The 27226-nt window shown below is 43.7% G+C and overlaps 1 protein-coding gene across 7 annotated transcripts in view; it reads left to right on the top strand.

The window, feature by feature from the left end:
- Window positions 1-27226, top strand: part of ldb2a (LIM domain binding 2a) — a 508992-nt gene that overhangs the window by 25913 nt on the left and 455853 nt on the right. For all 7 annotated transcript variants that reach the window (XM_073064965.1, XM_073064964.1, XM_073064961.1 and 4 more), the window contains exons 2-3: window positions 2573-2679; window positions 3958-3996. In XM_073064965.1, the coding sequence (XP_072921066.1) occupies window positions 2660-2679; window positions 3958-3996 (59 nt within the window). In that variant the 5' untranslated portion in view covers window positions 2573-2659. The remainder of the gene's footprint in view (window positions 1-2572; window positions 2680-3957; window positions 3997-27226) is intronic.

Raw genomic sequence — 27226 nt, forward strand, 5'->3', positions numbered from 1 at the left:
CCAAACAATTATAGATTTTCAGGAGAACCTGGCAGAGGGAGAACATTCACTACAGAACAGGTGCTTCTTAACGCCATTGCCTGATTTGCCTTTTGTTTAATTCTTCTGTTCAGATTAGGTCATTCATAGTGCGACCTAACTAAGTGCACTCATTTAAACAATTGGTGATCTTTGGTTAATTAGTCAGTCTCTTTTAAATCTGTGGGGGCTATCAACCCTCCTGCCCTCAGGAACAATTTCTCTTCTTGTTTTCTTAATAAATCTCTCACAGTTTTAAACACTACCGTCAAATTTCTTTGTCTTCTTTCTGCAAGAATAGCACTTCCAAGTTTATCCACTTTGTGGTAACTTTAACCTGTTTCATGGTATCCTAAAGTAATACCACATGGAAGCAGTCCCTTAGGCCCAGCTGATCCATGCTGACCACAACATCATCCCTGCTGGTCCCAGTTGCCTGCATTCAGCCCATAATCCTGCAAGCCTCTCCCTTCCATTTACCTATCCAAGTGCCCCTTAAATGTTGCAGTTGTACCCACCTTGACCTCTTCCCTGGCAGCTCATTCCGGGTATTCACTACCCTCTGTGTAAGGAAGTTACTTTTGAGGTCTCTTTTAAATCTCTTATCTTGTCTGTGCCTGCTGGTGTTGGTTTCCCAAACCTTGGGCAAAAGACTTATCCATACCCCTCATGATTTTACAAACTCCCGAGAGGTTACCTCCTCATTCCACTGTGCTCCATGGAATCTCTTTTGATTCCTTTTCAAAACCTTCTTGTCCCTTTATACAACAGCTCAGCTGAGTTTCAAGGGTATTATGTAATCAGAATCAGGTTCAATATCACTGGCATAAGTCTGAAATATTTTCTTTTCCAGCAGCAGGATATTGCAATACATAATAAAAAACCTGTAAATTATAATAAGATATTTATATAAAATTTGTAAGTAGTGCCAAAGAGAAATACTGAAGTAGTGCACGAGTTAACTGTCCATTCAGAAATCTGATGGCAGAGATGAGGAAGTTGTTCCTAGGATGTTGATTGTGTGTCTTCAGGTTCCTATACCTCATCCTTGATGGTAGCAATGAGAAGAGGGCATGTTAATGACAGATGCCTTTTTGAGGCTTTGTCTTTTGAAGATGTCTTGGATGCTGAGGAGTCTTGTGGACACGATGGAGTGGGCTGAGTTTACAACTTTCTTCAGATTTTCCGACCCTGTGCAGTGGCCCCTCCACACCAGATGCAATCAGTTAGAATACTCTCAACGGTAAACTTCTAGAAATTTGAGAGTGACATACCAAGTCTTCTGAAACTCCTAATGTAATATAGCCGCTGTCATAATTTCTTTGTAATTGCATCAATATTCAACAGAATCCTTAGTCGTTTGTACTGTGCTCTTTTATAAAAGCCCTGGTTAGAAATGTTAAAATAACTGCACATTATCGATACATGTGGTCACATCTGAATTCTCTCCATTTTTGCACCACCTCCCAGTGGACAGCAGTTTCAGGCCAGCATAAACTCCTGTGATCACTGTTGTTTTAATAGGGAGGGCAAGGCAGGAAACTGTGTAAAGAGACACCAAACACGCAATGTTGCCTTTGTACGGCTCATCTCCCTCAGAAAGGCTCTACTGGATATTTGTGTTTGGTTTTTAATGTGACCATGCAATCACTGATAATGGACGTAAAATGTGTGGTTGGAACTCTATTAATGGGCTTCATGAAGCCCAGTGTCCTTTCACATTTTCGAGTTCTGAGGTTAATTTATATTCCAATTATTATTGTTATAAAATTGTTGGTATATATTTAATACTGAGAGATTTATGTAAGTATCACCCTTGTATTTATGTGAAATGACTGAACTGGTGCCAATTCATTTTTATTTTCATAAACCTCAGCATTGACCCTCCTTTGAGTCAATCATTTAACAGAAGCTTCAGTAGTTTAAAGGCATGAATTAAAGTTTCTGATGTACTTTCTGACTTAATGCTTCATTTCACATGCTGAAGCTTATGGTTAACTTAAATGGGATTGCACATTGACTTGAACATATCCCTGATGTGGGAGCTGATAAAACTGGACTCAAGTTCAGTGTCTGAAATCCCACTACACGTATATTATTGTGGATTTATTTAAGCGATCAGTCATCTTCTTTCTCATCCATCCCAATCAATTCACCACGTCTTTGACCTATGTAGAATAATTCAGGAAATTACATAAATTTGCAAAGGAAACTTGTTCATTTGGAAATGTACACTGGTAAAGGTCGTTTACTTTCTGTTAATTTGGAACTAATGATCATTTTCAATTTATTTCTATGAATGGTGCTAAATTCAATGCTGAGATCACAGGGTTTTTGACTCTGTGATGGTGATTCACAGCCTGTTCTAATTCTCTTAAATTTATTGCTGTTTTGATCAGCACATTCATGTGGGGGGAAAATATGACTGAAGTAACATAGGACAGTAATGAATGCAAAAGCTGATGATGGATGTACCTTGTGCTGAGGACAGAACAAGTATCCCTATTTATAAACATCTAACATTGATCAATACCTTGTTGTTTTGTTTTTGTAGGCTGCTATTTTCTGATATTGTTCAAACTGTGCTTACTCCAGGAAATTCTGTCTACCATCCCAATTCTGAATCTTCCACTCCTGAAAAATGCTGGATCGCGATATGGAGTAAGCCTTTTTTTTGTAATACAGTGGTTAGTTATTGTTTGCTTTGTCTTAAACAAAGTGCTCCAGTAATTTCTGGTGTAGAGATTTCTCTGGAAACAGTGAGTTCCATTAAAATGCATTCTTAACACCAAAGATGTAAAACTGTTAAAACCTCTTTAGTGATGGCAAGTGTTAGCCTGAATATATTTGCAGTGTATGATATGTGTATTTAGGCCCCATACCATGTTCTGATATGACCAGGACTAACTTCCCATGGAGTAATGATATATCATTTGAACTGGAGCAGGAAATGGTTTGGCATGGACTGGTGCAGTACAGGCACACTGTAAGTGGGAATACCACATTCCTTATCGCTCTGTTTAATGGTGCACTTGAAATTTCCTGTGACTCAATCACCAGTATTTCTAAAGGTAGGGCTATTGATTTTGGACTGTTGCTCGGGTAATTGTTGTGGAAAGCAGAAAAATCTATTCCATTGGTGAGAAGTGGATATGGTTTTTTTTATGGCAAAGGGGTTCTGCTAGTAGTTGGGATGGGAGTCAGTGGTTGATTATTGAGGAAGTGGGTTTAGTTGTCGGTGAATGCCAGTGTTGTCTGATTGGGTCAGCAGTCTGTTTGGTGGCTGGAGTTTGTTTTTGGTCAGGTGAGTGGGAAAGGCTTCACGTTTGGAGAGCACTGAATGAGATGATGGGTAAGTGTGACAAGTATGGGGCCGGCTATTGACAGAATTGGGGGGGACCTGATTTATCTTAAAAACCTTATTAAAATAGGAGCAAAGAATAATCTGCTAGAGACTCTCAGTGGACCAGGCAGCATCTGTGGAGGAAAAGGGATTGTTGATGGCAGACTCAACCAAGTTCCATGACAACAATTTTGTAGCACGCCCCTCAGTCGCTATGAAGGCTGCCTGAAAACCAAGAGCCCCAGCAGCACAGGCCTCAAGTTTGAATAAGAACACAGGAGTGGCAAGCCAGCTATTTATTGGAGGCCGTTGTGCCTGTGTGGGCCTCTCCATGTGTTAGCATGTCAGGAATATAGTAGCACAGACTTTGTAGAGCTTGAATTAAACCACTGGTCTTACTTGTACTGTTTGTTTTACTTTTCATTCAAATCAAATCTCAAAGCGCACAAAATCTAGAAGCTACAATATCCCATTTCTAAGTACAGCAGTTGCAAAGTATACTTGAATTGTAATCGGTTTTTCAATTTTTGTGTGTTGGAATGACATAAATTTAGAACTCATTGGCTTAATTGAGATTCCCCTTTCTCTCCCTGCAGATCACCATATCCTTCATCCTTTACTGATCCTGATATGGGGTAAGATGATGTCTGCTGTTTTCTGTCAATGGTATGACTATTCCAGGTGCATGTAAAAAAATGAATTTTGAATCAAAAGTGAGATCAAGCAAGCATTTGATGATTGTGTTGACTTGATTTATACCAATAATGAACTGACCACCAAATTACAGAGCTCAGGACTAAACTCGTCTGTACGGAATGCAGCTCTAGGTTTTACTGAAGGGCAAAGTTTTTTTTCCCCCATTCCCTGATCTGTTTAAAACATCAATACCAAATTCTTAACATAAAAACAGAAAATGTGGAAAAAAAAACTTGGATAAGGCACCTTTAAGGGGACTCTCTTTTCCTTGGGGCAGGTGCAGCAGATCACATTTTGCATTGCATATCAGTTCCAGCCTTTGTGCATTGAGGAAAGTATAGATCAGCATCGGGCTTACTATCGCTGACTAATATTATGTGAAATTCACTGTTTTGTGGCAGCAGTGCAGTGCAAAGACATAACATGACCATAAATTACAATAAAATACTATAGAAAAAATGAATAACAAGGTAGTTTCCAAGAACTGTTGAGAAATCCGATGGTGGCGGTGAAGAAGCTGTACCTGAGTCATTGAATGTGAGTTCAGGCTCCTGTACTTCCTGTTCAATGCTAGTAATGAGAAGGGGGCATGTCCCAGATGGTGAGGGTCTCTAATAATACAGCCTATTTGAGGTTCTGCCTCTTGAAGATACCTGTAATGGAATTGGCTGAGACAGCAACTTTCTGCAGCTTCTCATGAGCTTCCATACTGGACTGTGATGTAATCTGTCAGAATGCTCTCCGCTGTATATCTGCAGAAATTTGCAGGAATCTTTGGTGACATGTCAAATCCCCTTAAACTCTTAATGAATAAGAGCTCCTGGTGTGCTTTCTTCAAAATTGAGTCAGTGTGTTGGGGCCAAAGTAGATCCTGTAAGATGTTGACGCCCCGGAACTTGAAGCTGTTGACCCCTCAATGAGGACTGGTGTGTGTCCTCCTGAATTAACCTTGCTGAAGTCCACATTCAGTTCCTTGGTCTTGCTGATATTGAGTGTAAGGTTGTTGCTCAGACAGCACTCAACCAGCCAATTTATCTCACTCCATTAGATTCAGATTCAGATTCAGTTTATTGTCATTTAAAAACCACAAATTCAATGCAGTTAAAAAATGAGACAACGTTCCTCCAGAATGATATCAACAAAGCACATGACAAAATAGACTACACCAGAAAATCCATATAACGTTTGGCTATCCCCAATCCAGAGTCCGGAGAGGCTGCTGCGTATTAATATCGCGCTACCGTCTTAGCGCATTCCCCAGAAAGGAGCTCCAAATCCACCAGACAAAACAAGACCAAAAGCTAAAGCTACAAGACCTGCACAAAACCACAAATTTACAACATATAGTTACAACAGTGCAAACAATACCAAAATTTGATTAAAAAAACAGACCATGGACACGGTAAAAATAGTCCAAAGATGTTAAAAGACTATAAGTTCGAAAGAAACCACCACACGGTTTCCACAAGTCCTCAGGTCCCAATAGACTCGCCATCCCATGCTGGTGGCAAAAGGGAATATCCCCGCTATGGACTTCCACGGCACTGCCGGACTCAGCGTCGCAGACGCAGCACACAATGAAAGCTCCGTTGAACCCAGCCTCACAGACACAGCACACACTGAAAGCGACCTGACCACAGCGGACTCCGAATCCGTCGAACCTCCGAGCCTCCGACCATCCTCTCCGGCACAGCTTGTCCAAGCACCATCCTCTGCCGAGCGTATTAAGACGCCCCCGCCAATGGCCACTGGCAATGCGACCCCGAGGACTGGGGGCCTGTTCTTCTCAGCAGAGACCAGGACCTCACAACAGCAGCAGCAAGGAAGAGGGCCTTCCTGGAGATTTCCAGATGTTCCTCCGTGCTCCCACGTCTGTTTTTCATCAGATTAGGATTGCGCACGGCACCCCTGCTTAACGAAATAACATATCAGCTCCGGAGTGGCCGCTGCAAGCTGCATCGTGCCGCCATCTTGGATTCCTTGTCACTGTTTAAGGTTCTACCAATGACATCTGTGAATTTGTAGCTAGCCAGAATCATGAGCATAGAGAGAGTAAAGCAGTGGGCTTGGCATACAACCTTGAGCTGTGCCTGTTCTGCTTGTTAGTGAGGAGATATTACTACTGATTTGCATTGACTGTGGGCTCCTGTTAAGGAAGATGTGAATCCAGTTTCAGAGAGAGGTACAGAGGCCTGGGTGTTGAAGCTCGTTGGTTAGTACTGAGAGGCTGATGCTGCTGATCACTGAGTTGTAATTGATATACAGCAGCCTGACGTGTTTTACTGTTGTCTAGATGCCCTAATGGTCTTGTGGTCTAACGCTGAGTGGGGAGCCGTTGAGATTTCAAATGCTGTAGATCTGCTATGGGGATGGATGAGTTACAGTTGCCTAGGTCTTTGCTCAGGCAGGAGTTAATCCCAACCATAACCAACTTCTCAAAGCACTCCATCGTGATAGTTGAGGTTAGTATGGTCACTGAGGGAGCTCTCAGTTTTTTTTTGAGCTCGGGAATGATTAATGCCCTTCTGAAGCAGATGGGGACCTCTGACTGCAGCGACTAGAGTCGAAGATGTCCTTGAGCACTCCAGCCAGTCAGTCAGCACAGGTTTTCAGTGTCCTGTTAGGCATACCAGTAGGGCCTGACTCCTTGCGAGGGTTCATCCTCTTGAAGGATCTTTTGACATTGGCCTCTGAGGATGAGATCACAGGGTCACCAAGTACTGTGGGGATTCTGTCGTTCTCCCTTTCAAAGGGTGCATAAAAGCATTTGAGTGAAGCATTGTTGCCATTTACGCTCTTTTGCCTTGTAGGAAGTAATGGCATGCAAATCTTGCCACAGACACTGTGTATCTGATTGTATTTCCAGCTTTACGTGGCATTGCCTCTTCGCTCTTATAAGGTCATACCTGGACGACTTGTCTAATTCTGGATCGCCAGCCTTGAACGTCACAGAGCTCGCCCTCGGGGTTATGGTTTGGGATGGCTCTGTGTGCTCTCATTGAAACACACGCAGGTCTTAATGAATTTGGTGGCAGCTGTGGCATAGTTTTTATTTAGAGCAAAAGATGAATCCCTAAATATGCTCCAGTCCACTGATTCAAACCGTCCTACGAACATTCCTCGTCCTCCCTTGTCCTTATCTTCTTGTTCCTCACCACTGGCACTTCGCTCCTCAGCTGATCATTAATGTTCATGAGATCTGTTGTGGGACTGAGTGTTCCACCTAGTGGAGATGGTGGCATTTACAAACGTCCAGCTGCTCCTTTGATGTGAACCAAACATCAGAATTAGAGTCAGGTTTATTATCACAGGCATACAGTATGCAGTAAAATGTGTTGCTTTGTGCCAGCAGTACATAAAGGTATACCAGAGTTACAATAAGAATTATATACATATGAACACTGCACACACATGTCACAGCAACTCAATGCATAAAACCATGCAGTCATGGTCAGACGCTTCAGTTGTTGTTCAGAATGGGGAAGAAGTGTGATCTCAGTGACCTTGACCATGGAATGATTGTTGGTGGCAGATGGGGTGGTTTGAGTATCTTAGAAATTGCTGACCACCTGGGATTTTCATGCACAACCATCTCCAGAGCAGGGGATCCCAACTCCATGGCATTAAAAAAAAGGTTAGGAACGCCTGCTTTAGAGTTTGCAGAGAATGGTGCAAAAGAAAAACCAAGAAAACATCTCGTGAGTGGTAATTTTGTGGGCGAAGTATGCCTTGTTAATGAGAGAGATCATAAGAGAATGGCCAGACTGGATCAAGCTGACAGGAGAGCACCAGTAACTCAGATAAACAGAGTGGTGTGCAGAAGAGCATCTCTGAACATACAACACGTCGAATCTTGAAGTGGATGGGCTACAGCAGGGGTTCCATCCTGGATCTAATAATAAGGAAATCTCATGGCTGGTATGTTGCATGCCTGGTGCCAGGATTAGGGACGTCTCGGATTGTGTCTATGGCATTCTAAAGGGGGAGGGTGAGCAGCCAGAAGTCTTGGTACATATTGGCACCAATGACATGGGGAGGGAAGGTGAGGAGGTCCTGAAGAGAAATTTTAGGGATTTAGGTAGAAAGTTGCGAGACAGAGCCTTCAGGTTAGTAGCCTCTGGATTGCTGCCTGTGCCACGTGCCAGTGAGGGTAAGAATAGGATGATGTGGCAGGTGAATTCATGGCTGAGGAACTAGTGCAGGGGGCAGGGGTTCAGATTTATGGATCTTTGGGATCTCCTCTGGGGAAGGTATGACCTGTACAAAAGGGATGGGTTACAGCTGAACCCAAGAGGGTGTATTATCCTTGTGGGCAGGTTAGCTGGAGTTGTTCAGGTGGGTTTAAACTAATAGGCAGTGAGATGGCAACCGGAGTTATAGTGTTGAAAATGAGGTAGTTGGTTTACAAACAGAGGCAATGTGTAGGGAGACTCCTAGCAAGGAGAGGCTGATGACAGGGCAAAATTGCAGTCAACAGGATAAATTGCAATGTAAAAGGTGGGCAAAATCTAAAAAGGGAAATACAAGGCTTAAGGTATTCTATTTGAGTGCAGACTTCCAGGGCAGTAATTTCTAGATCGCTGCCTGTGCCCTGCACCAGTGAGGGTAAGATTAGAATGATTTGGCAGGTGAATGTGTGGCTGAGGAACTGGTGCAGGGGCAGGAGTTTAGATTTCTGGGTCTTTGGGATCCCTTCTGAGGAAGGTATGACCTGTACAAAAGGATTACACCTGAACCCAAGGGGGACCAATATCCTTGTGGACCAGTGTGCAAGAACTGTTTGAACTAATTTGGCAGAGAGATGGGAACTGGAGTGACATGGCTAAGGATGGGGGTAGTTGGTTTACAAACGGAGGTAGTGTGTAATGAGACTGCTAGTAAGGACAGGCTAATGATGAGGCAAAATTGGAATCAACAGGATGAGTTGCAATGTAAAAGGGGGGCAAAATTGAGAAGGGTGATGAATACATGATTGAAGGTGTAATATTTGAATGTACATAGTATACAGAAGAAGGCAGATGAACTTCTAATACAGTTAAAGATGGCAAGTATGAAGTTGTAGGCATTACTGAATCATGGCTGAAAGAAGATTATAGCTGGGAGCTTAACATCTGAGGATACACACTGTATCAAAAGGCCAGGCAGGTTGGCAGAGGTGGTGGCATGGCTCTGTTGGTTAAAAAATAAAATCCAATCCTTAGAATGAGCTGACACAGGATTGGAAGGTACGGTGGGTAGACCTAAGAAATTACAAGGGTAAAAAGACTTGTGATGGGAGTTGTGTATATACAGACCTCCAAACAGTAGCCAGGATGTGGGCTACAAATTACAACGGGAGATAGAAAATGCATGTCAAAAGGGCAATGTTGCGATAGTCATGAGGGATTTTAGTATGCAGGTAGATTGGGGAGAATCAGTATGGTGCTGGATTCTAAGATGGAGAATCTGTAGAATGCCTACAAGATGGCTTTTTGGAGCAGCTCATGGTTGAGCCCTCTAGGGGATCAGCTGTTCTGGATTGGGTGTTGTTCAATGAACTGGAATTGATTAGAAAGCTTAAGGTGAAAGAACCCTAGGGGAAGGTGATTGAATTCTCCCTGAAATCTGAGAAGGAGAAGCTAAAGTCAGATGTACCAGTATTATAGTGGAGTAAACGGAGGCATGAGAGAGGAGCTGGCCAAAATTGACTGAAAGGGGACACTAGCAAGGATGACAGCAGAACAACAATGGCTGATGTTTCTGGGAGCAATTTGGAAGGCGCAGGATAGATACATCGCAAAGAAAAAGAAGTAGTCTAAAGGCGGGATGATGCAACCACGGCTGAACAACGGAAATCAAAGCCAACATAAAAGCCAAAGAGAGGGCATATAATAGAGCAAAAGTTAGTTGAAGTAGGAGGATTGGGAAGCTTTTAAAAACCACAGAAGGCAACTGAAAAGTCATAAGGAAGGAAAAGATGGAATACAAAGGTAAGTTAGCCAATAATATAAAAGAGAATACCAAAAGTTTCTTCAGATATATAAGGAATAAAAGAGGTGAGAGTAGATATCAGACCACTGCAAAACGATGCTGGAGATGTAGTAATGGGGGACAAGGAAGCAGCGGATCAACTAATTAGGTATATTGCATCAGTCTTCACTGTGGAAGACACTAGCAGTATGGTGGGTGTTTGAGAATGTCAGGGGCAGAAGTGAGTGAAGTTGCCATTACTAGGTAGAAGTGCCTGGGAAACTGGAAGGACTGATGGTAGGTAAGTCACCTGGACCCAGGTGGTCTATACTCCAGGATTCTGAAATAGGTGGCTGAAGAGATTGTGGGGGCATTAGTAATGATCTTCCAAGAATCACTAGATTCTGGAATAGTTCCAGTGGACTGGAAAATTGCAAATGTCACTTAGAGGCACGTGATAAAATAAGCTGAAGTCAGCATAGTTCCCTTGAGGGAAAATCTTGCGTGACAAATCTGTTGGAATTCTTTGAAGAAATAACAAGCAGGGTAGACAAAGGAGAATAGGTTGATGCTGTATACTTGGATTTTCAGAAGGTCACATGAGGCTGCTTAACAAGCTATGAGCCCCTGATATTACAGGAGAGATACTAGTCAAGTCAAGTCAAATTCATTGATAAAGCACATTCATGTTGACCAAAGTGCTGTACAAACTATAACAGGTAGCTAACAAGGAACACAGATATAAACACCAAGGCACTCAGCTTATAGGCACAAAATAAACAACACATGTGCCTAGGCACAAGCCAAAAATCAGCCACATCAGGAAGATGCAAACGCTAGTAAGCTTTGAGCCTGGATTTAAAAGAGTCGATGGAGGGGGCAGATCTGACAGGGAGGGGAATGCTGTTCCACAATCTAGGGGCTGCACCAGCAAAGGCGCGGTCACCCCTGAACTTAAGTTTAGATCATGGGACAGTCAGGAGCCCCAGGTCAGCTGACCTGAGGGACCTGGAAGTAGAATAAGGGGTTAGAAGGTCTGCAATATAGAAGGGGAGGGGTCCAGCCCATTTAGGGCTTTATAAACAAACAGGAGAACCTTAAAATCAATTCTAAGCCATATTGGTAGCCAGTGGAGAGAGGCCAGGATAGAAGTAATGTGGTCTCTCTTCCGGGCACCTGTCGGGAGCCTGGCTGCGGCGTTCTGGAACAGTTGCAGGCGGGACAGGGATGACTAGCATGGATACTGATTTGCTGATTGGCAGGAGGCAAAGGGTGTGAATAAAGGGAGCTTTTTCTGCTTGGCTGCCAGTGACTAGTGGTGTTCCATAGGGATCTGTGTTGTGACTGTTGTGTCAATGACTTGGATGACAGAATTGATGGCTTTATGGCCAAGTTTGTGGAGGATACGTAGATAGGTGGAGGGGCAGGTAGTGTTGAGGAACCAGTGAGGCTACAGAAGGACTTAGACAGTTTAGGAGAATGGGCAAAGATGGGGCAAGTAGAATACAGTTTTGGGAAGTGTATGGTCATGCACTTTGGTAGAACAAATGAAAGGGGTGAATATTTTCTAAATGGAGAGAAAATTCAAATATCTGAGGTACAAAGGGACTTGGGAGTCCTTGTGCAAGATCCCGTAAAGGTAAATTTGCAGGTTGAGTCAGAGGTGAGGAAAGCAAATGCGATGTTAGCATTCATTTCAAGAGGATTGGAATTTAAAAGCGAGGATGTAATGATGAGGCTTTATATGGCGCTGGTGAGGCCTCACTTGGAGTATTGTGAGCAGTTTTGGGCCCCTCATCTAAGAAAGAATGTGCTGACAACACACACAAAATGCTGGTGGAACACAGCAGGCCAGGCAGCATCTATAAGGAGAAGCACTGTCGACGTTTCGGGCCGAGACCCTTCATCAGGACTAACTGAAAGGAAAGATAGTAAGAGATTTGAAAGTAGTGGGGGGAGGGGGAAATGCGAAATGATAGGAGAAGACCGGAGGAGGTGGGATGAAGCTAAGAGCTGGAAAGGTGATTGGCAAAAGTGATACAGAGCTGGAGAAGGGAAAGGATCATGGGACGGGAGGTCTCGGGAGAAAGAAAGGGGGAGTGGGGGGAGCACCAGAGGGAGATGGAGAACAGGCAGAGTGATGGGCAGAGAGAGAGAGAAAAAAACAACTAAATATGTCAGGGATGGGGTAAGAAGGGGAGGAGGGGCATTAACAGAAGTTAGAGAAGTCAATGTTCATGCCATCAGGTTGGAGGCCACCCAGCCGGTATATAAGGTGGTGTTCCTCCAACCTGAGTGTGGCTTCATCTTGACAGTAGAGGAGGCCATGGATAGACATATCAGAATGGGAATGGGACGTAGAATTAAAATGTGTGGCCACTGGGAGATCCTGCTTTCTCTGGCGGACCGAGCGTAGGTGTTCAGCGAAACGGTCTCCCAGTCTGCGTCGGGTCTCACCAATATATAAAAGGCCACACCGGGAGCACTGGACGCAGTATACCACAGCAGCTGACTCACAGGTGAAGTGTCGCCTCACATGGAAGGACTGTCTGGGGCCCTGAATGGTGGTGAGGGAGGAAGTGTAAGGGCAGGTGTAGCACTTGTTCTGCTTACAAGGATAAGTGCCAGGAGGGAGATCGGTGGGAAGAGATGGCGGGGACAAGTGGACAAGGGAGTTGCGTAGGGAGCGATCCCTGCGAAAAGCAGAAAGGGGGGGGAGGGAAAGATGTGCTTGGTAGTGGGGTCCCGTTGGAGGTGGCGGAAGTTACGGAGAATTATACGTTGGACCTGGAGGCTGGTGGGTGGTAGGTAAGGACAAGGGGAACCCTATCCCGAGTGGGGTGGCGGGCGGATAGGGTGAGGGCAGATGTTCGGGAAATGGGAGAGATGCGTTTGAGAGCAGAATTGATGGTGGAAGAAGGGAAGCCCCTTTGTTTAAAAAAGGAAGACATCTTCGTCCTGGAATGAAAAGCCTCATCCTGAGAGCAGATGCGGCAGAGACGGAGGAATTGTGAGAAGGGGATAGCATTTTTGCAAGAGACAGGGTGGGAAGAGGAATAGTCCAGGTAGCTGTGGGAGTCTGTAGGCTTATAGTAGATATCAGTAGATAAACCATCTCCAGAGATGGAGACAGAAAGATCAAGAAAGGGGAGGGAGGTGTCGGAAATGGACCAGGTAAATTTAAGGGCAGGGTGAAAGTTGGAGGCAAAGTTAATGAAGTCAACGAGCTCAGCATGCGTGCAGGAGGCATCGCCAATGCAGTCGTCGATGTAGTGAATGAGAAGAGGGGGACGGATACCCGTATAGGCTTGGAACATGGACTGTTCCACAAAGCCAACAAAAAGGCAGGCATAACTGGGACCCATACGGGTGCCCATGACTACACCCTTGGTTTGGAGGAAGTGGGAGGAGCCAAAAGAGAAATTATTGAGAGTAAGAACTAATTCCACTAGACGGAGGAGAGTGGTGGTAGAGGGGAATTGGTTAGGTCTGGAATCCAAAAAGAAGCGAAGAGCTTTGAGACTGTCCGGGTGGGGGATGGAGGTATATAGGGACTGGACGTCCACGGTGAAAATAAGGCAGTGGGGGCCAGGGAACTTAAAATTATTGAAAAAATTCTAAGCGTGAGAAGTGTCACGAACATAGGTGGGAAGAGATTGAACAAGGGGGGATAAGACAGTGTCAAGGTATGCAGAAATGAGTTCGGTGGGGCAGGAGCAAGCTGAGATAATAGGTCTACCTGGACAGGCAGGTTTGTGGATCTTGGGTAGAAACGGGAAGTGCGGGGTGTGGGAACTATGAGGTTGGTGGCAGTGGATGGGAGATCCTCAGAGCTGATAAGGTTGGTGATGGTATAGGAGACAATGGCCTGACATTGTGCTGATATTGGAGAGCGTTCAAAGGAGGCTCATGAAAATGATTCCGGTATTCAAAAGCTTATCAAATGAAGAGCATTTGCTGGCTCTGGGCTTGTACAAATGGAAAGCAGAAGAATAAGGAGGGATCTCATTGTAACCTACTGAATGTTGAAATGCGTTGATAGAGAGGATGTTTCCTATGCCTAAGATCATAGGACACAGCCTCAGAATACAGAATGTCATTTAGAACGGAGATGAGATGAGGAGGAATTTAATTAGCCAGAGGATGGTGAATCTGTGGAATTCGTTGCCACAGGCAGCTGTGGAGGCTAGGTCATTGGTTATATTTAGGGCAGAGGTTCTTAATAAGTCAGGGCATGAAGTGTTATGGGGAGAAGACAGGAGATTGGGGCTGAGAGGAAAATGGATCAGCCATGATGAAATGGCAGAGCAGACTCAATGGGGCCAAGTGACCTAATTCTGCTCCTATATCTTATAGTTTTAAATGCTTAATGCAAAATAAGACCCTTTCCTTCATTGTTAATTATAACAAGCCTTTGATGTTATTTAATACATTTTTTAAAAGCTTATTTTGGAAAACAACCTACTCATGCAGCTTTCAGATGATTTGTTCCCATTTTATTCCTCATTTTTTTAATTGGACATATTGTTGAGAAGAAAAGCTTTGGGCATTTGATAAGAAGTGCTCATTTTCAATTTGGAGATCTGTTGGGCTGCTGCAATACCTTATTCTGCCACCAGATGACGCTAAGTGCACTGATCAGGTTCCAGATCTGTTGATGCGCAACTGTCACACAGCCATTGCCATCAGTGGAGCGGGGACTGTAATTCTTTATCAGCTTCAGTGACTGGATTAAAAAGCCAAATATCCAACTTTCCTGGTGTAACAAATAGGGAGTTTACACCAGTTCCATAGCAAAGAAAGCCCAGCAGTGTCTCTCTGCGAAGACTGAGGAAAGTCCATCTCCCACCCCCCATCCTCATCACATTCTACAGGGGTTGTATTGAGAGCATCCTGAGCAGCTGCATCACTGCCTGGTTCGGAAATTGCACCATCTCAGATCGCAAGACCCTGCAGTGGATAGTGAGGTCAGCTGAGAAGATCATTGGGGTCTCTCTTCCCGCCATTACGGACATTTACACTACACGCTGCATCCGCAAAGCAAACAGCATTATGAAGGACCCCACGCACCCCTCATACAAACTCTTCTCCCTCCTGCCATCTGGGAAAAGGCACTGAAGCATTCAGGCTTCCACGACCAGACTATGTAACAGTTTCTTCCCCCAAGCCGTCAGACTCCTCAATACCCAGAGCCTAGACTGACACCAACCTATTGCCATCTACTGAGCCTATTGTCTTTATTGTACTGCCTGCACTGTTTTGTGCACTTTATGCAGTCCTGTGTGGGTCTGTAGTCTAGTGTAGTTTTTGTGTTGTTTTACATAGTTTCAGTGTAGTTTTTGTATTGTTTCATGGAGCACCATGGTCCTGAAAAATGTCGTCTCGTTTTTTTTTACTGTGTACTGTACCAGCAGTTATGGTCGAAATGACAATAAAAAGTTACTTGGCTTGACTTTAAGCAACTTAGATAGAATCACTAAATTGCAAAGAGGACATAAAATTTCAAAAGGTGTGGGGACCTTTTCTTGAATTCTCTCATAACTCCACTTTAGATTAAGTTTATTCTTTTTAATCCCTTACTTTCAGCTTTTTTTCTCTCTGTAAGTTTTATGGTTTCCTTTTGATTGAAATTACATTATAGTTTTGGTAGTAGGCATTATTATTTTTTTATTTATGTTTACAGTTTTGTGGGGTCGAACGCTCCGATTAATTTTTTTTTACACATTGGCCTGGAGTTTCAGAGTGGGAGGGCGGGGAGGATACTAACTTTATAAGATTTTATTCTGCGTGCTGTATTTTGCACTGTATTAATCTTCACTTTGTTGTTGGGTTTTTTTGTTTGTAGTTGGTTTGTAGAAATGCATAAAAAATTAATAAAAACAAAATTGCAAAGAGCTAATAGGGTAATCAAATGAGTAAAGCCCTGACAAATAAATCTGGTAAATGCAAAGGTAATTCCAAACTCGTTGGATCTACAAAAGAGAGAACAGAATTAATTCTAAATGGTGCAAAATGAGAGGGAGTGTGAGCTAAAGAAACTGTACGATATTATAAAATCAGTGAGAGGTACAGAAAGGAATCAAAAAGGTTCATGAAATGCTGGAAGACCAGAGTAGAAATAGGTAAATATTATGCTATAGCTGTGAAGAGAAATTACAAAAAACTTGTCTTGTGATTCTTTTTTTCCCGACCAGGATGGTGGAGGGGTTAGGTCTAAAATATAGAGCTGTGCTTTTGTGGAGTCCAGCAAAGGAACACTGCTACACAATGGATGAAATTTGGAAGTCGATCCTCCAAGTGGCATTTGACTTCATGTTAATTGTTAATTTTGGCTTTGAAATTAGTCGGACTTGTTAGCCAATAGGATATGGCAGACATGGGTAAATGGAGTTAGATCTTAGAACAGCCACAAACCTTTTCAAAAGATGGAGGGCTTTATGGAGTAATTGGAATCTCCCTGTTCTTTAGTACATCTGCAGCCACACTGCTTGACTGTTGCCAGATTTAACCAGGAAGTTTCCTTCAGTTCATCATTTTTCACCTGTGCCATATGTACTCCTTGTCTCTGATTCCACTTCCGCCTGAGCACTCTTAGGCTGAACTGGCTGCACAAGCTCTGGCATTCTTTCAATACAAGCTTAACTTTCTTTCAGTGCATTGCACACCATTCATTTGTCTAACTCTGTGTTCTGCCACTTTACACCTTTTGCCAAGTGACACAACACCGATACCCATGCATTGAAACATTCGGGCCTTCTTTCTGCAATTACTTCCTTGTCAGCTTACGTTTTTCCCGACCCTACGCAGTCCAATTTGTTTAAAACTCATCCACAATACCCCTTCCATGCAACCTCCCTCTGACATTCCGTTTACTTTCCTGCGTTCTACGTACCTTCATCTCATTCCTTGGCTTCACATTACATCATCAACTCCTTCACCAAATCATAACTCTGCAAATTTCATCCTCTAATGCATCCCTCATTTGTTTTTGCACCTCTTTCACTTTCTTCAACTCACCCTTGGTCATGCAGCCTTTACCCATCTCAGTCTCGCCCTCCTTATTCCTCATCTCCCTCTAGCCTTCCCAAAACTCAATGTCATCTTAAATTTTCTCACCAATCAAATTTCTCCTCTTTAATTGATCTATTTTTTTCCTTGGCTATTCTCAACACCATGGGATTTCCTACATTAAGAGATTTTATGTAAATGTGGGTTCTTTCTAATTTATGATCAGCTGTTGTGTTTAATGAATTTTGTACTCTAGTGGGACTAGTTTTAAAGACTTGTAAAGAGCTAATATAAGCTTTGATAAAGGGCACAGTGATGTGTGTTAACGACAGTGGATGGGGCTTGACCTAGCAGTTACATTATAACTTGTTAGTAAAGTTTTTCTCTGATAACTAAGATACTAAATTAAATAGCAAACACGAGGAAATCTGCAGATGCTGGAAATTCAAACAACAACACACACAAAATGCTGGTGGAACACAGCAGGCCAGGCAGCATCTATAGGAAGAAGCACTGTCGACGTTTCGGGCCGAGACCCTTTGTCAGGACTAACCGAAAGGAAAGACAGCACTTCTCCCTATAGATGCTGCCTGGTCTGCTGTGTTCCACCAGCATTTTGTGTGTGTTGTTGTTTACTAAATTAAATAGCCTCCTTTTCCAGAAGGGGAACTTCTGTAGATACAAATTCAAGTTGAAAGTGTGGTATAATTTTATCCTGGTCTGGAGAAAAAATGCTCAGGCAATCTACAGTACATTCTGGGGAAATTCAGGATCGGGCTTTTTTAGAACTTTTGATTGATGTTTCAATGAAAACCCAATTCTTTCTGTATACTGTGCAATTGCCAAACCATTCAGTATTCAAATAGTTGCCTGTTTTCCGGGCACCAGCTGTGCCATTTAGTAGGAATCTTTAGAAGCATGAGGATGGAAAAATGTAGCAATTTTGTTTATTAGAAGAGAGGTTAACCTTTGAATCTTCTGATTGCATTCAGTACTTCTGAAGTTTAGGTGCCAGTAAGTTTGGTTGTCTCTGATTCTTTGTATTATAGCAGGTCTGTCCATTGCCCCTTTTGACATAAGCATTTTGGTTCTTGCAGAATCTCTAAAAAAAAAGCCTTCTATTCAAATGGGAAGGAAAGGTTAAATTTAATCTAATAGGAAAATGGAACTTGATATTCTTGCAACATTTTCAGAATGCTAAGGGCAAGAAACAAATACTGTAAATGATATATTAAATTAAATTAATGGACCAATGAAATTAAAGGAAGAACTTTAATCCCTGTGGCAAGATGTGACCTTGTGCCAATTTCAATCCACAATGACCTCTTTGAACATTTTTTTGTTAAAAGAATCATCAATCATGCTACTTGCAACACTCTTCCTGAAATTTGAGTAAATACACTTTCAATGACTTTTTCCAAGTAAGTTCTGTACATTAAATGGACTTAATTTTATCCTCCAATCTGAGAAGATCATTGTTGTCTAAGGCTTAGTTTTACCTTGTAGCGTACTTGTATGGAAATGAAAACAATGCTGCTGCTGCTGAACATGGTTTTTTTTCTGGTAATTACTGTGAATTACAGAATAGCAAAGCTTTAAGCCGGTTTACTGATGACCACTGGGTTTACAAAAATGCTGTGGGGAATTGTTTCACTATTTTAACACTAGACTTTGTACATTTTTCATGCTGGAACAAAGAAGTGTTGTGTGATTTACTTTTCAAAGTTACTTTGTATTTTAAAATATATTTTAAGTTAAGAATTTGTGAACTAACGTATAAGCAAATTCATACAGGATTGATTTAATTCTTTGGGCCCTCTGGACCTTTTAGCTTGTTTTGTAAATGTAATGCTATAAATTTATTTTTGCATTTTATATCTCATTATTAATGCAGATTATTAAGAAGGTATTACATAGAAATGTTGACCTCTGCTCTAATCAACCACATTCAAAACTACAGAGATTAACTCTCATTTCCCTTCAAATTACCTGTTTATTTTAAAAGCAGCAATTAAAATAATGAGGCACGATTTAAATACAGATGTGTTGTGTATGTTACTATGGTACGATGTAAAGGTAAATCAGATTAAAAGAAAATAGTATTTGCTTCATCTTTCATCCGTGACATTTTAATTGTCTTTTTCCCTTGCTCTCTTGTGGACACGGTGGTGAAGGGAGCCAAAAGGGATGGATGGCAGGGCAAGGGCTCAGTATTTCTAAAGAAATGACTGCTATTCTTCATGTATGACTTTGTACCATAATCACTGACCACCTCTTCTTCAGAACAGAGTTGAATATAACCCAGGATCCACTTGTATTTTGTAACTGTACGTGGTTCATGTTTCATATGATTTTTAAGAATACACTGGATTCACACAACTGCATTACTACTAAAATCCTATATTGAAATGTCCAAGTTATTTCTTTTTGGAGACCAGATGACTGGACACTTTGTGTTAATGCTGGTAGTCTCCAGCTCTGGAATGCTTATTCCTGCTTATTTCAGTCTCTTCGTTACTGAAAATCTGCTCATGTTGCGGTTGATGTTACTAGACCTTTTCACACCTGTTTGGTCCCAATGACCCGTTATTCCTTATCATCTACTTACTATTTTTTGGATATTGCCATTTCAAATTCTTTACTGATTCTTTTCCACCTTAACTCTGCCGTTTTTTCCAGACTCCCACTGCACCCCTTCAAGTCTTCAGGCGATTTATTTTCACTTTCCCTACTCCCCCTTCCCTGCTTCCTGTTTTCTAACTCCAGTCGACTTGCTTCTGTTTTTCCCTACTCCCCTCTCCTGTTTTCTAACTCCAGTCGACTTGCTTCTCTCTTTCCCTACTCCCCCTTCCCTCCTTCCTGTCTCCTAACTCCAGTCGACCTGCTTCTCTCTTTCCCTACTCCCCCTTCCCCCCTTCCTGTCTCCTAACTCCAGTCGACCTGCTTCTCTCTTTCCCTACTCCCCCTTCCCCCCTTCATGTCTCCTAACTCCAGTCGACTTGCTTCTCTCTTTCCCTACTCCCCCTTCCCTCCTTCCTGTCTCCTAACTCCAGTCGACCTGCTTCTCTCTTTCCCTACTCCTCTCTCCTGTCTCCTAACTCCAGTCGACCTGCTTCTCTCTTTCCCTACTCCTCTCTCCTGTTTTCTAACTCCAGTCGACCTGCTTCTCTCTTTCCCTACTCCTCTCTTTCCCTACTCCTCTCTCCTGTCTTCTAACTCCAGTCGACCTGCTTCTCTCTTTCCCTACTCCTCTCTCCTGTCTCCTAACTCCAGTCGACTTGCTTCTCTCTTTCCCTACTCCTCTCTCCTGTCTGCTAACTCCAGTCGACCTGCTTCTCTCTTTCCCTACTCCTCTCTCCTGTCTCCTAACTCCAGTCGACTTGCTTCTCTCTTTCCCTACTCCTCTCTCCTGTCTCCTAACTCCAGTCGACCTGCTTCTCTCTTTCCCTACTCCTCTCTCCTGTCTCCTAACTCCAGTCGACTTGCTTCTCTCTTTCCCTACCCCCTTTCCCTCCTTCCTGTTTTCTAACTCCAGTCGACTTGCTTCTCTCTTTCCCTACTCCTCTCTCCTGTCTCCTAACTCCAGTCGACCTGCTTCTCTCTTTCCCTACTCCTCTCTCCTGTCTCCTAACTCCAGTCGACCTGCTTCTCTCTTTCCCTACTCCTCTCTCCTGTCTCCTAACTCCAGTCGACTTGCTTCTCTCTTTCCCTACTCCTCTCTCCTGTCTCCTAACTCCAGTCGACCTGCTTCTCTCTTTCCCTACTCCTCTCTCCTGTCTCCTAACTCCAGTCGACTTGCTTCTCTCTTTCCCTACCCCCTTTCCCTCCTTCCTGTTTTCTAACTCCAGTCGACTTGCTTCTCTCTTTCCCTACTCCTCTCTCCTGTCTCCTAACTCCAGTCGACCTGCTTCTCTCTTTCCCTACTCCTCTCTCCTGTCTCCTAACTCCAGTCGACCTGCTTCTCTCTTTCCCTACTCCTCTCTCCTGTCTCCTAACTCCAGTCGACTTACTTCTCTTTTTCCCTACTCCCCTCTCCTGTTTTCTAACTCCAGTCGACTTGCTTCTCTCTTTCCCTACTCCCCCTTCCCTCCTTCCTGTCTCCTAACTCCAGTCGACCTGCTTCTCTCTTTCCCTACTCCCCCTTCCCCCCTTCCTGTCTCCTAACTCCAGTCGACCTGCTTCTCTCTTTCCCTACTCCCCCTTCCCCCCTTCATGTCTCCTAACTCCAGTCGACTTGCTTCTCTCTTTCCCTACTCCCCCTTCCCTCCTTCCTGTCTCCTAACTCCAGTCGACCTGCTTCTCTCTTTCCCTACTCCTCTCTCCTGTCTCCTAACTCCAGTCGACCTGCTTCTCTCTTTCCCTACTCCTCTCTCCTGTTTTCTAACTCCAGTCGACCTGCTTCTCTCTTTCCCTACTCCTCTCTTTCCCTACTCCTCTCTCCTGTCTTCTAACTCCAGTCGACCTGCTTCTCTCTTTCCCTACTCCTCTCTCCTGTCTCCTAACTCCAGTCGACTTGCTTCTCTCTTTCCCTACTCCTCTCTCCTGTCTGCTAACTCCAGTCGACCTGCTTCTCTCTTTCCCTACTCCTCTCTCCTGTCTCCTAACTCCAGTCGACTTGCTTCTCTCTTTCCCTACTCCTCTCTCCTGTCTCCTAACTCCAGTCGACCTGCTTCTCTCTTTCCCTACTCCTCTCTCCTGTCTCCTAACTCCAGTCGACTTGCTTCTCTCTTTCCCTACTCCCCCTTCCCTCCTTCCAGTCTCCTAACTCCAGTCGACTTGCTTCTCTCTTTCCCTACTCCCCCTTCCCTCCTTCCAGTCTCCTAACTCCAGTCGACTTGCTTCTCTCTTTCCCTACTCCTCTCTCCTGTCTCCTAACTCCAGTCGACCTGCTTCTCTCTTTCCCTACTCCTCTCTCCTGTCTCCTAACTCCAGTCGACTTGCTTCTCTCTTTCCCTACCCCCTTTCCCTCCTTCCTGTTTTCTAACTCCAGTCGACTTGCTTCTCTCTTTCCCTACTCCTCTCTCCTGTCTCCTAACTCCAGTCGACCTGCTTCTCTCTTTCCCTACTCCTCTCTCCTGTCTCCTAACTCCAGTCGACCTGCTTCTCTCTTTCCCTACTCCTCTCTCCTGTCTCCTAACTCCAGTCGACCTGCTTCTCTCTTTCCCTACTCCTCTCTCCTGTCTCCTAACTCCAGTCGACTTGCTTCTCTCTTTCCCTACTCCTCTCTCCTGTCTCCTAACTCCAGTCGACCTGCTTCTCTCTTTCCCTACTCCTCTCTCCTGTCTCCTAACTCCAGTCGACTTGCTTCTCTCTTTCCCTACCCCCTTTCCCTCCTTCCTGTTTTCTAACTCCAGTCGACTTGCTTCTCTCTTTCCCTACTCCTCTCTCCTGTCTCCTAACTCCAGTCGACCTGCTTCTCTCTTTCCCTACTCCTCTCTCCTGTCTCCTAACTCCAGTCGACCTGCTTCTCTCTTTCCCTACTCCTCTCTCCTGTCTCCTAACTCCAGTCGACCTGCTTCTCTCTTTCCCTACTCCTCTCTCCTGTCTCCTAACTCCAGTTGACCTGCTTCTCTCTTTCCCTACTCCCCCTCCTGTTTTCTAACTCCAGTTGACTTGCTTCTCTCTTTCCCTGCTCCCCCTTCTCTCCTTCCTGTCTCCTAACTCCAGTTGACTTGCTTCTCTCTTTCCCTACTCCCCCTTCCCTCCTTCCAGTCTCCTAACTCCAGTCGACTTGCTTCTCTCTTTCCCTACTCCCCCTTCTCTCCTTCCAGTCTCCTAACTCCAGTGGACTTGCTTCTCTCTTTCCCTACTCCCCCTTCCCTCCTTCCAGTCTCCTAACTCCAGTCGACTTGCTTCTCTCTTTCCCTACTCCCCTCTCCTGTTTTCTAACTCCAGTCGACTTGCTTCTCTCTTTCCCTACTCCCCCTTCCCTCCTTCCAGTCTCCTAACTCCAGTCGACTTGCTTCTCTCTTTCCCTACTCCCCCTTCCCTCCTTCCTGTCTCCTAACTCCAGTCGACTTGCTTCTCTCTTTCCCTACTCTCCTCTCCTGTTTTCTAACTCCAGTCGACTTGCTTCTCTCTTTCCCTACTCCCCTCTCCTGTTTTCTAACTCCAGTTGACTTGCTTCTCTCTTTCCCTATTCCCCCTTCCCTCCTTCCAGTCTCCTAACTCCAGTCGACTTGCTTCTCTCTTTCCCTATTCCCCCTTCCCTGCTTGCTCTCCTAACTCCAGTTGACTTGCTTCTCTCTTTCCCTACTCCCCCTTCCCTCCTTCCTGTCTCCTAACTCCAGTCGACTTGCTTCTCTCTTTCCCTACTCCCCTTCCCTCTTCCTGTTTTCTAACTCCAGTCGACATACTGCTCTCTGTCCCTGCTCCCCCTTCCCTCCTTCCTGTCTTCTAACTGCAGTTGACCTGCTTCTCTCTTTCCTTACTCCCCCCTTCCCTCCTTCCAGTCTTCTAACTCCAGTCGACATACTGCTCTTTTTCCCTGCTCCCCCTCCCCTTTCAAAATGAACGTCAGATTATCAGCACGTGGCGATGCCTGTGCTGTGCCCTGGAATGATGAAACAGGAAAACAAAGCCTGCACTCATTGATACGTGTGACATGGAAGGTGAGCCTTGCCTCTGATGACTGTAGAAGGACCAGCCACCTTCTTCTTTACAGACAGTCAGAGCACTCAATGCATATTCAAGCACTACGTGCCTTTAACATCCTGTTAATATTCCAAAATCCTCAACGTTCCTTTTAAATCCATTGACTTCTGTGTCTCCGCACTCCACAAAGAGTACATGACGGTGCCTCTACTTAGAAGTTTGCGTCACCAACATGTCACCAGAATCTTTGACAAACTGCTGTAGAAGTGGTTGCATCATGTCCTGGTATGGAAGCAACAGTACCCACTTGAGGAAAAGGTTACAGAAAGTTGTGAGCACATTCCAGTCCATCACAGACAAAACCTTCCTCATCATTGAGCATATTTACATGGAGCTTTGCCACAAGAAAGCAGCACCCATCATCAAAAATCCCCACCGTACAGGCCGTGACTTCTCACTGCTACCATCGGGAGGGAGGTATAGAAGCTTTAGGTCCCACTACACCCGGTTCAGGAACAGTAATTATCCAGGCTGCTGAAGCAGAGTGGATAACTTCATTCGCCACTACTCTGAACTGATTCTACGTTCTACAGGCTCACTTTCAGCGACTCTTTACAGTTCATTTTCTCAGTGTTACTTTCTGTTTACGCAGTTTGTCCACTTTTGTACATTTACTATTTGTCATTCTTTGTCTGTTGACGTATATTTTGGAGGGAAGTAGGCTGTTGAATGTTGAACTGTAGTCCAAGAACAGCATTCTAACATAAGCATTCTTCTTCTCCAGATGTAATGAAGTGCGTAGAGCTGTGGCTATTGGTTCATCGGTTGTGTCGGTAGGTGAATTGTAGGGGGTCCGGTCCGGTGTGGGTGGTAGCAAGCTGCAGATGTAGTCCTTAACCAGCCTCTTAAAGCACTTGCTTATTACTGAGGTGAATGCGACAGGACGCCAATTATTCAGACATGTTTCCTTGGTCTTTTTAGGTACAGGGACAATGGTGGATGTTTTGAAGCAGGAGGGCACTCTACACTGGGAGAGGGAGAGATTAAAAATGTCTGTAAACACACCTGCCAGTTGTGTCACGCACTTCTTGAGTACCCGCCCTGGGATGCCGTCTGGTCCCGCAGCCTTGTGACTGTCCACTCGTTGGAAACACCTGCGTACCTCAGCCTCAGAGATGACCAGGTTGCAGGTCGTTTTGGCGGTTCTCCTCGGGCTCAGTGTTGGCGACATTGAATTGAGCGTAAAAAAAGATTTAGCTTATCTGGGAGAGAGGCAGCGATGTTGGCAGTGCCATTGTGCTTAGCTTTGAGGTGTGTGACGCTGTGCAGACCACGTCATAAGCTGTGTGTGTTGTTGGTGCCGATGAAAATTGGACTTTGAGTTACATAAGACCAAATTCTTGGAGTGCATAGCCAGGCAGCTGTAAAAATTGAAAAGTGGTTGCATTTTCAGGAACCTATGCTGTATAGTATGCAATTTTATGTTTTTTATTGATTATGCCTTGGGTAGATTCATCTGATCATTGTTCCATTGAATGTTGCATTGTAGTTGTAGGACTAGGTCTGATGACAGTTCTTTTGATATGGTGGGATTTTCTTTTCCAGCTTAAACCAAGTTAAACATCAATCAATTAGGTCTTTTTAATATCGTTGGTCCCACTCTTTTCTGGTGTTCAATTTGATCAGAGTTCATCAAACAGTAGAGGAGAAAATATGTCAAATTTGTCAGCAGATTACATGCTATTTAAAATAAAATATCCTGCACTGCCTGCAGTTTAATTTTTCTTTTTTGATTCTAGCTCTTACTGGCTCGGGTAGATGGGAAGAAATATGATGGAAGTGCGAGAATTCTAGTATGTTTAAACAGGCTTATTTGTTTTTGCTTGAATATTACAATTCTTTACTCCGACAATTGATGAGGGTCTGCACCTATATCGTGTGATTTGACATAATTGTGTTGACCTTGCTATTCAGGAAATGAATGAGTTAATTTTCAGATATTTCACATGGTAGTCTATAATCAGTGAGCAGTAGAGCACTGTTCGATGTACAGTGAAGGTTTAGTTAATTCAAGCAGAAAGATCTGCATCAAAGCTCTGTTCTGCAAGAACACTTTTACCATTGGTAGCCTTTGATCTTGTTTGGTCCAAATCTACTTCTGTTTCGGTCACTTAATATTTTCCAAGCCATTTTTATCATCCTTCCCCTGTTTTCACTGTACACTAAGTTTATCTTATGACAGTGAAACTTCGAAGACCTTATTTTTAAAATTATTGTTAGATAGATCGCTTAAACTTAGGTTTTTATGTGAACTGCCAAGTTTTTTAAGATCTAAAATCATTAACGGAAGGAGGCATTTGTGTCAATGCCTGCATTGTTTATCCGCCCGGAGCTGCTCCCGAGTCGGTGAAGATGTTCCCTCCTTCTGGCCACATCCATCACTCCGATAGTGTAGTAGAATAGTGGGGCTCCAGGGTTTTGAACAAGTGATGATGAAGACTTTGTCCCAATGATACAAGATTAATTAAGGAGTCCCTAATTAGAATTGTGTGTCTGTTTCTTTGAAGAATTTTCAGCATCATCTCGTGAATATTTTATGACAAGTTTGGTGAAGACATCAAAGCCTTTCTTAGCTGGTGATCAAAAAGATGTTATAACCATGTAGCCATGTAACAATCACAGCACGGAAACAGGCCATTCCGGCCCTCCTAGTCCGTGCCGAACTCTTAATCTCACCTAGTCCCACCTACCCGCACTCAGCCCATAACCCTCCACTCCTTTCCTGTCCATATACCTATCCAATTTTACCTTAAATGACTCAACTGAACTGGCCTCTACTACTTCTACAGGAAGCTCATTCCACACAGCTATCACTCTCTGAGTAAAGAAATACCCCCTCGTGTTTCCCTTAAACTTTTGCCCCCTAACTCTCAAATCATGTCCTCTCTTTTGAATCTCCCCTACCCTCAATGGAAACAGCCTATTCACGTCAACTCTATCTATCCCTCTCAACATTTTAAATACCTCGATCAAATCCCCCCTCAACCTTCTACGCTCCAATGAATAGAGACCTAACTTGTTCAACCTTTCTCTGTAACTTAAGTGCTGAAACCCAGGTAACATCCTAGTAAATCGTCTCTGCACTCTCTCTAATTTATTGATATCTTTCCTATAATTCGGTGACCAGGACTGTACACAATACATGATTACATAAGTGCACATAAACTTAGAAAATGTAACCTTCACTTATTTAATAATAGTTAATGAGAGCCTTTGTATCTCAAACCCATGTTTAATTCAGAATTTATGTTGTCTTCAGCTGAATTATGGTATTTAAATATATTTTAGTTACATATTAACTGTAATGCACCTAAGGATGTGTGCCTGAGCTGCACCTTTAAAGTTGCAGGTTAGAGTGCACACTTGGTGTAAATCGTTATTGTCTATAAAAGGTTAAGCTGTTTCGAAACATTTCTTCAGCAGTCAGTGGGAAGGTGGCCGCAAAACCTGGAAAGCTTGACTGTTTGAAGGATGAAGTCTTGATTTCACACTGCAGCTCAGTGATGTGCTAGTAGAAATCCAATAATGATTAAAGGATTTGCAATGAAACAGAAAACT

Source organism: Hemitrygon akajei, chromosome 13, assembly GCF_048418815.1.
Source record: "Hemitrygon akajei chromosome 13, sHemAka1.3, whole genome shotgun sequence".
In the NCBI taxonomy this organism is placed as follows: Eukaryota; Metazoa; Chordata; class Chondrichthyes; order Myliobatiformes; family Dasyatidae; genus Hemitrygon; species Hemitrygon akajei.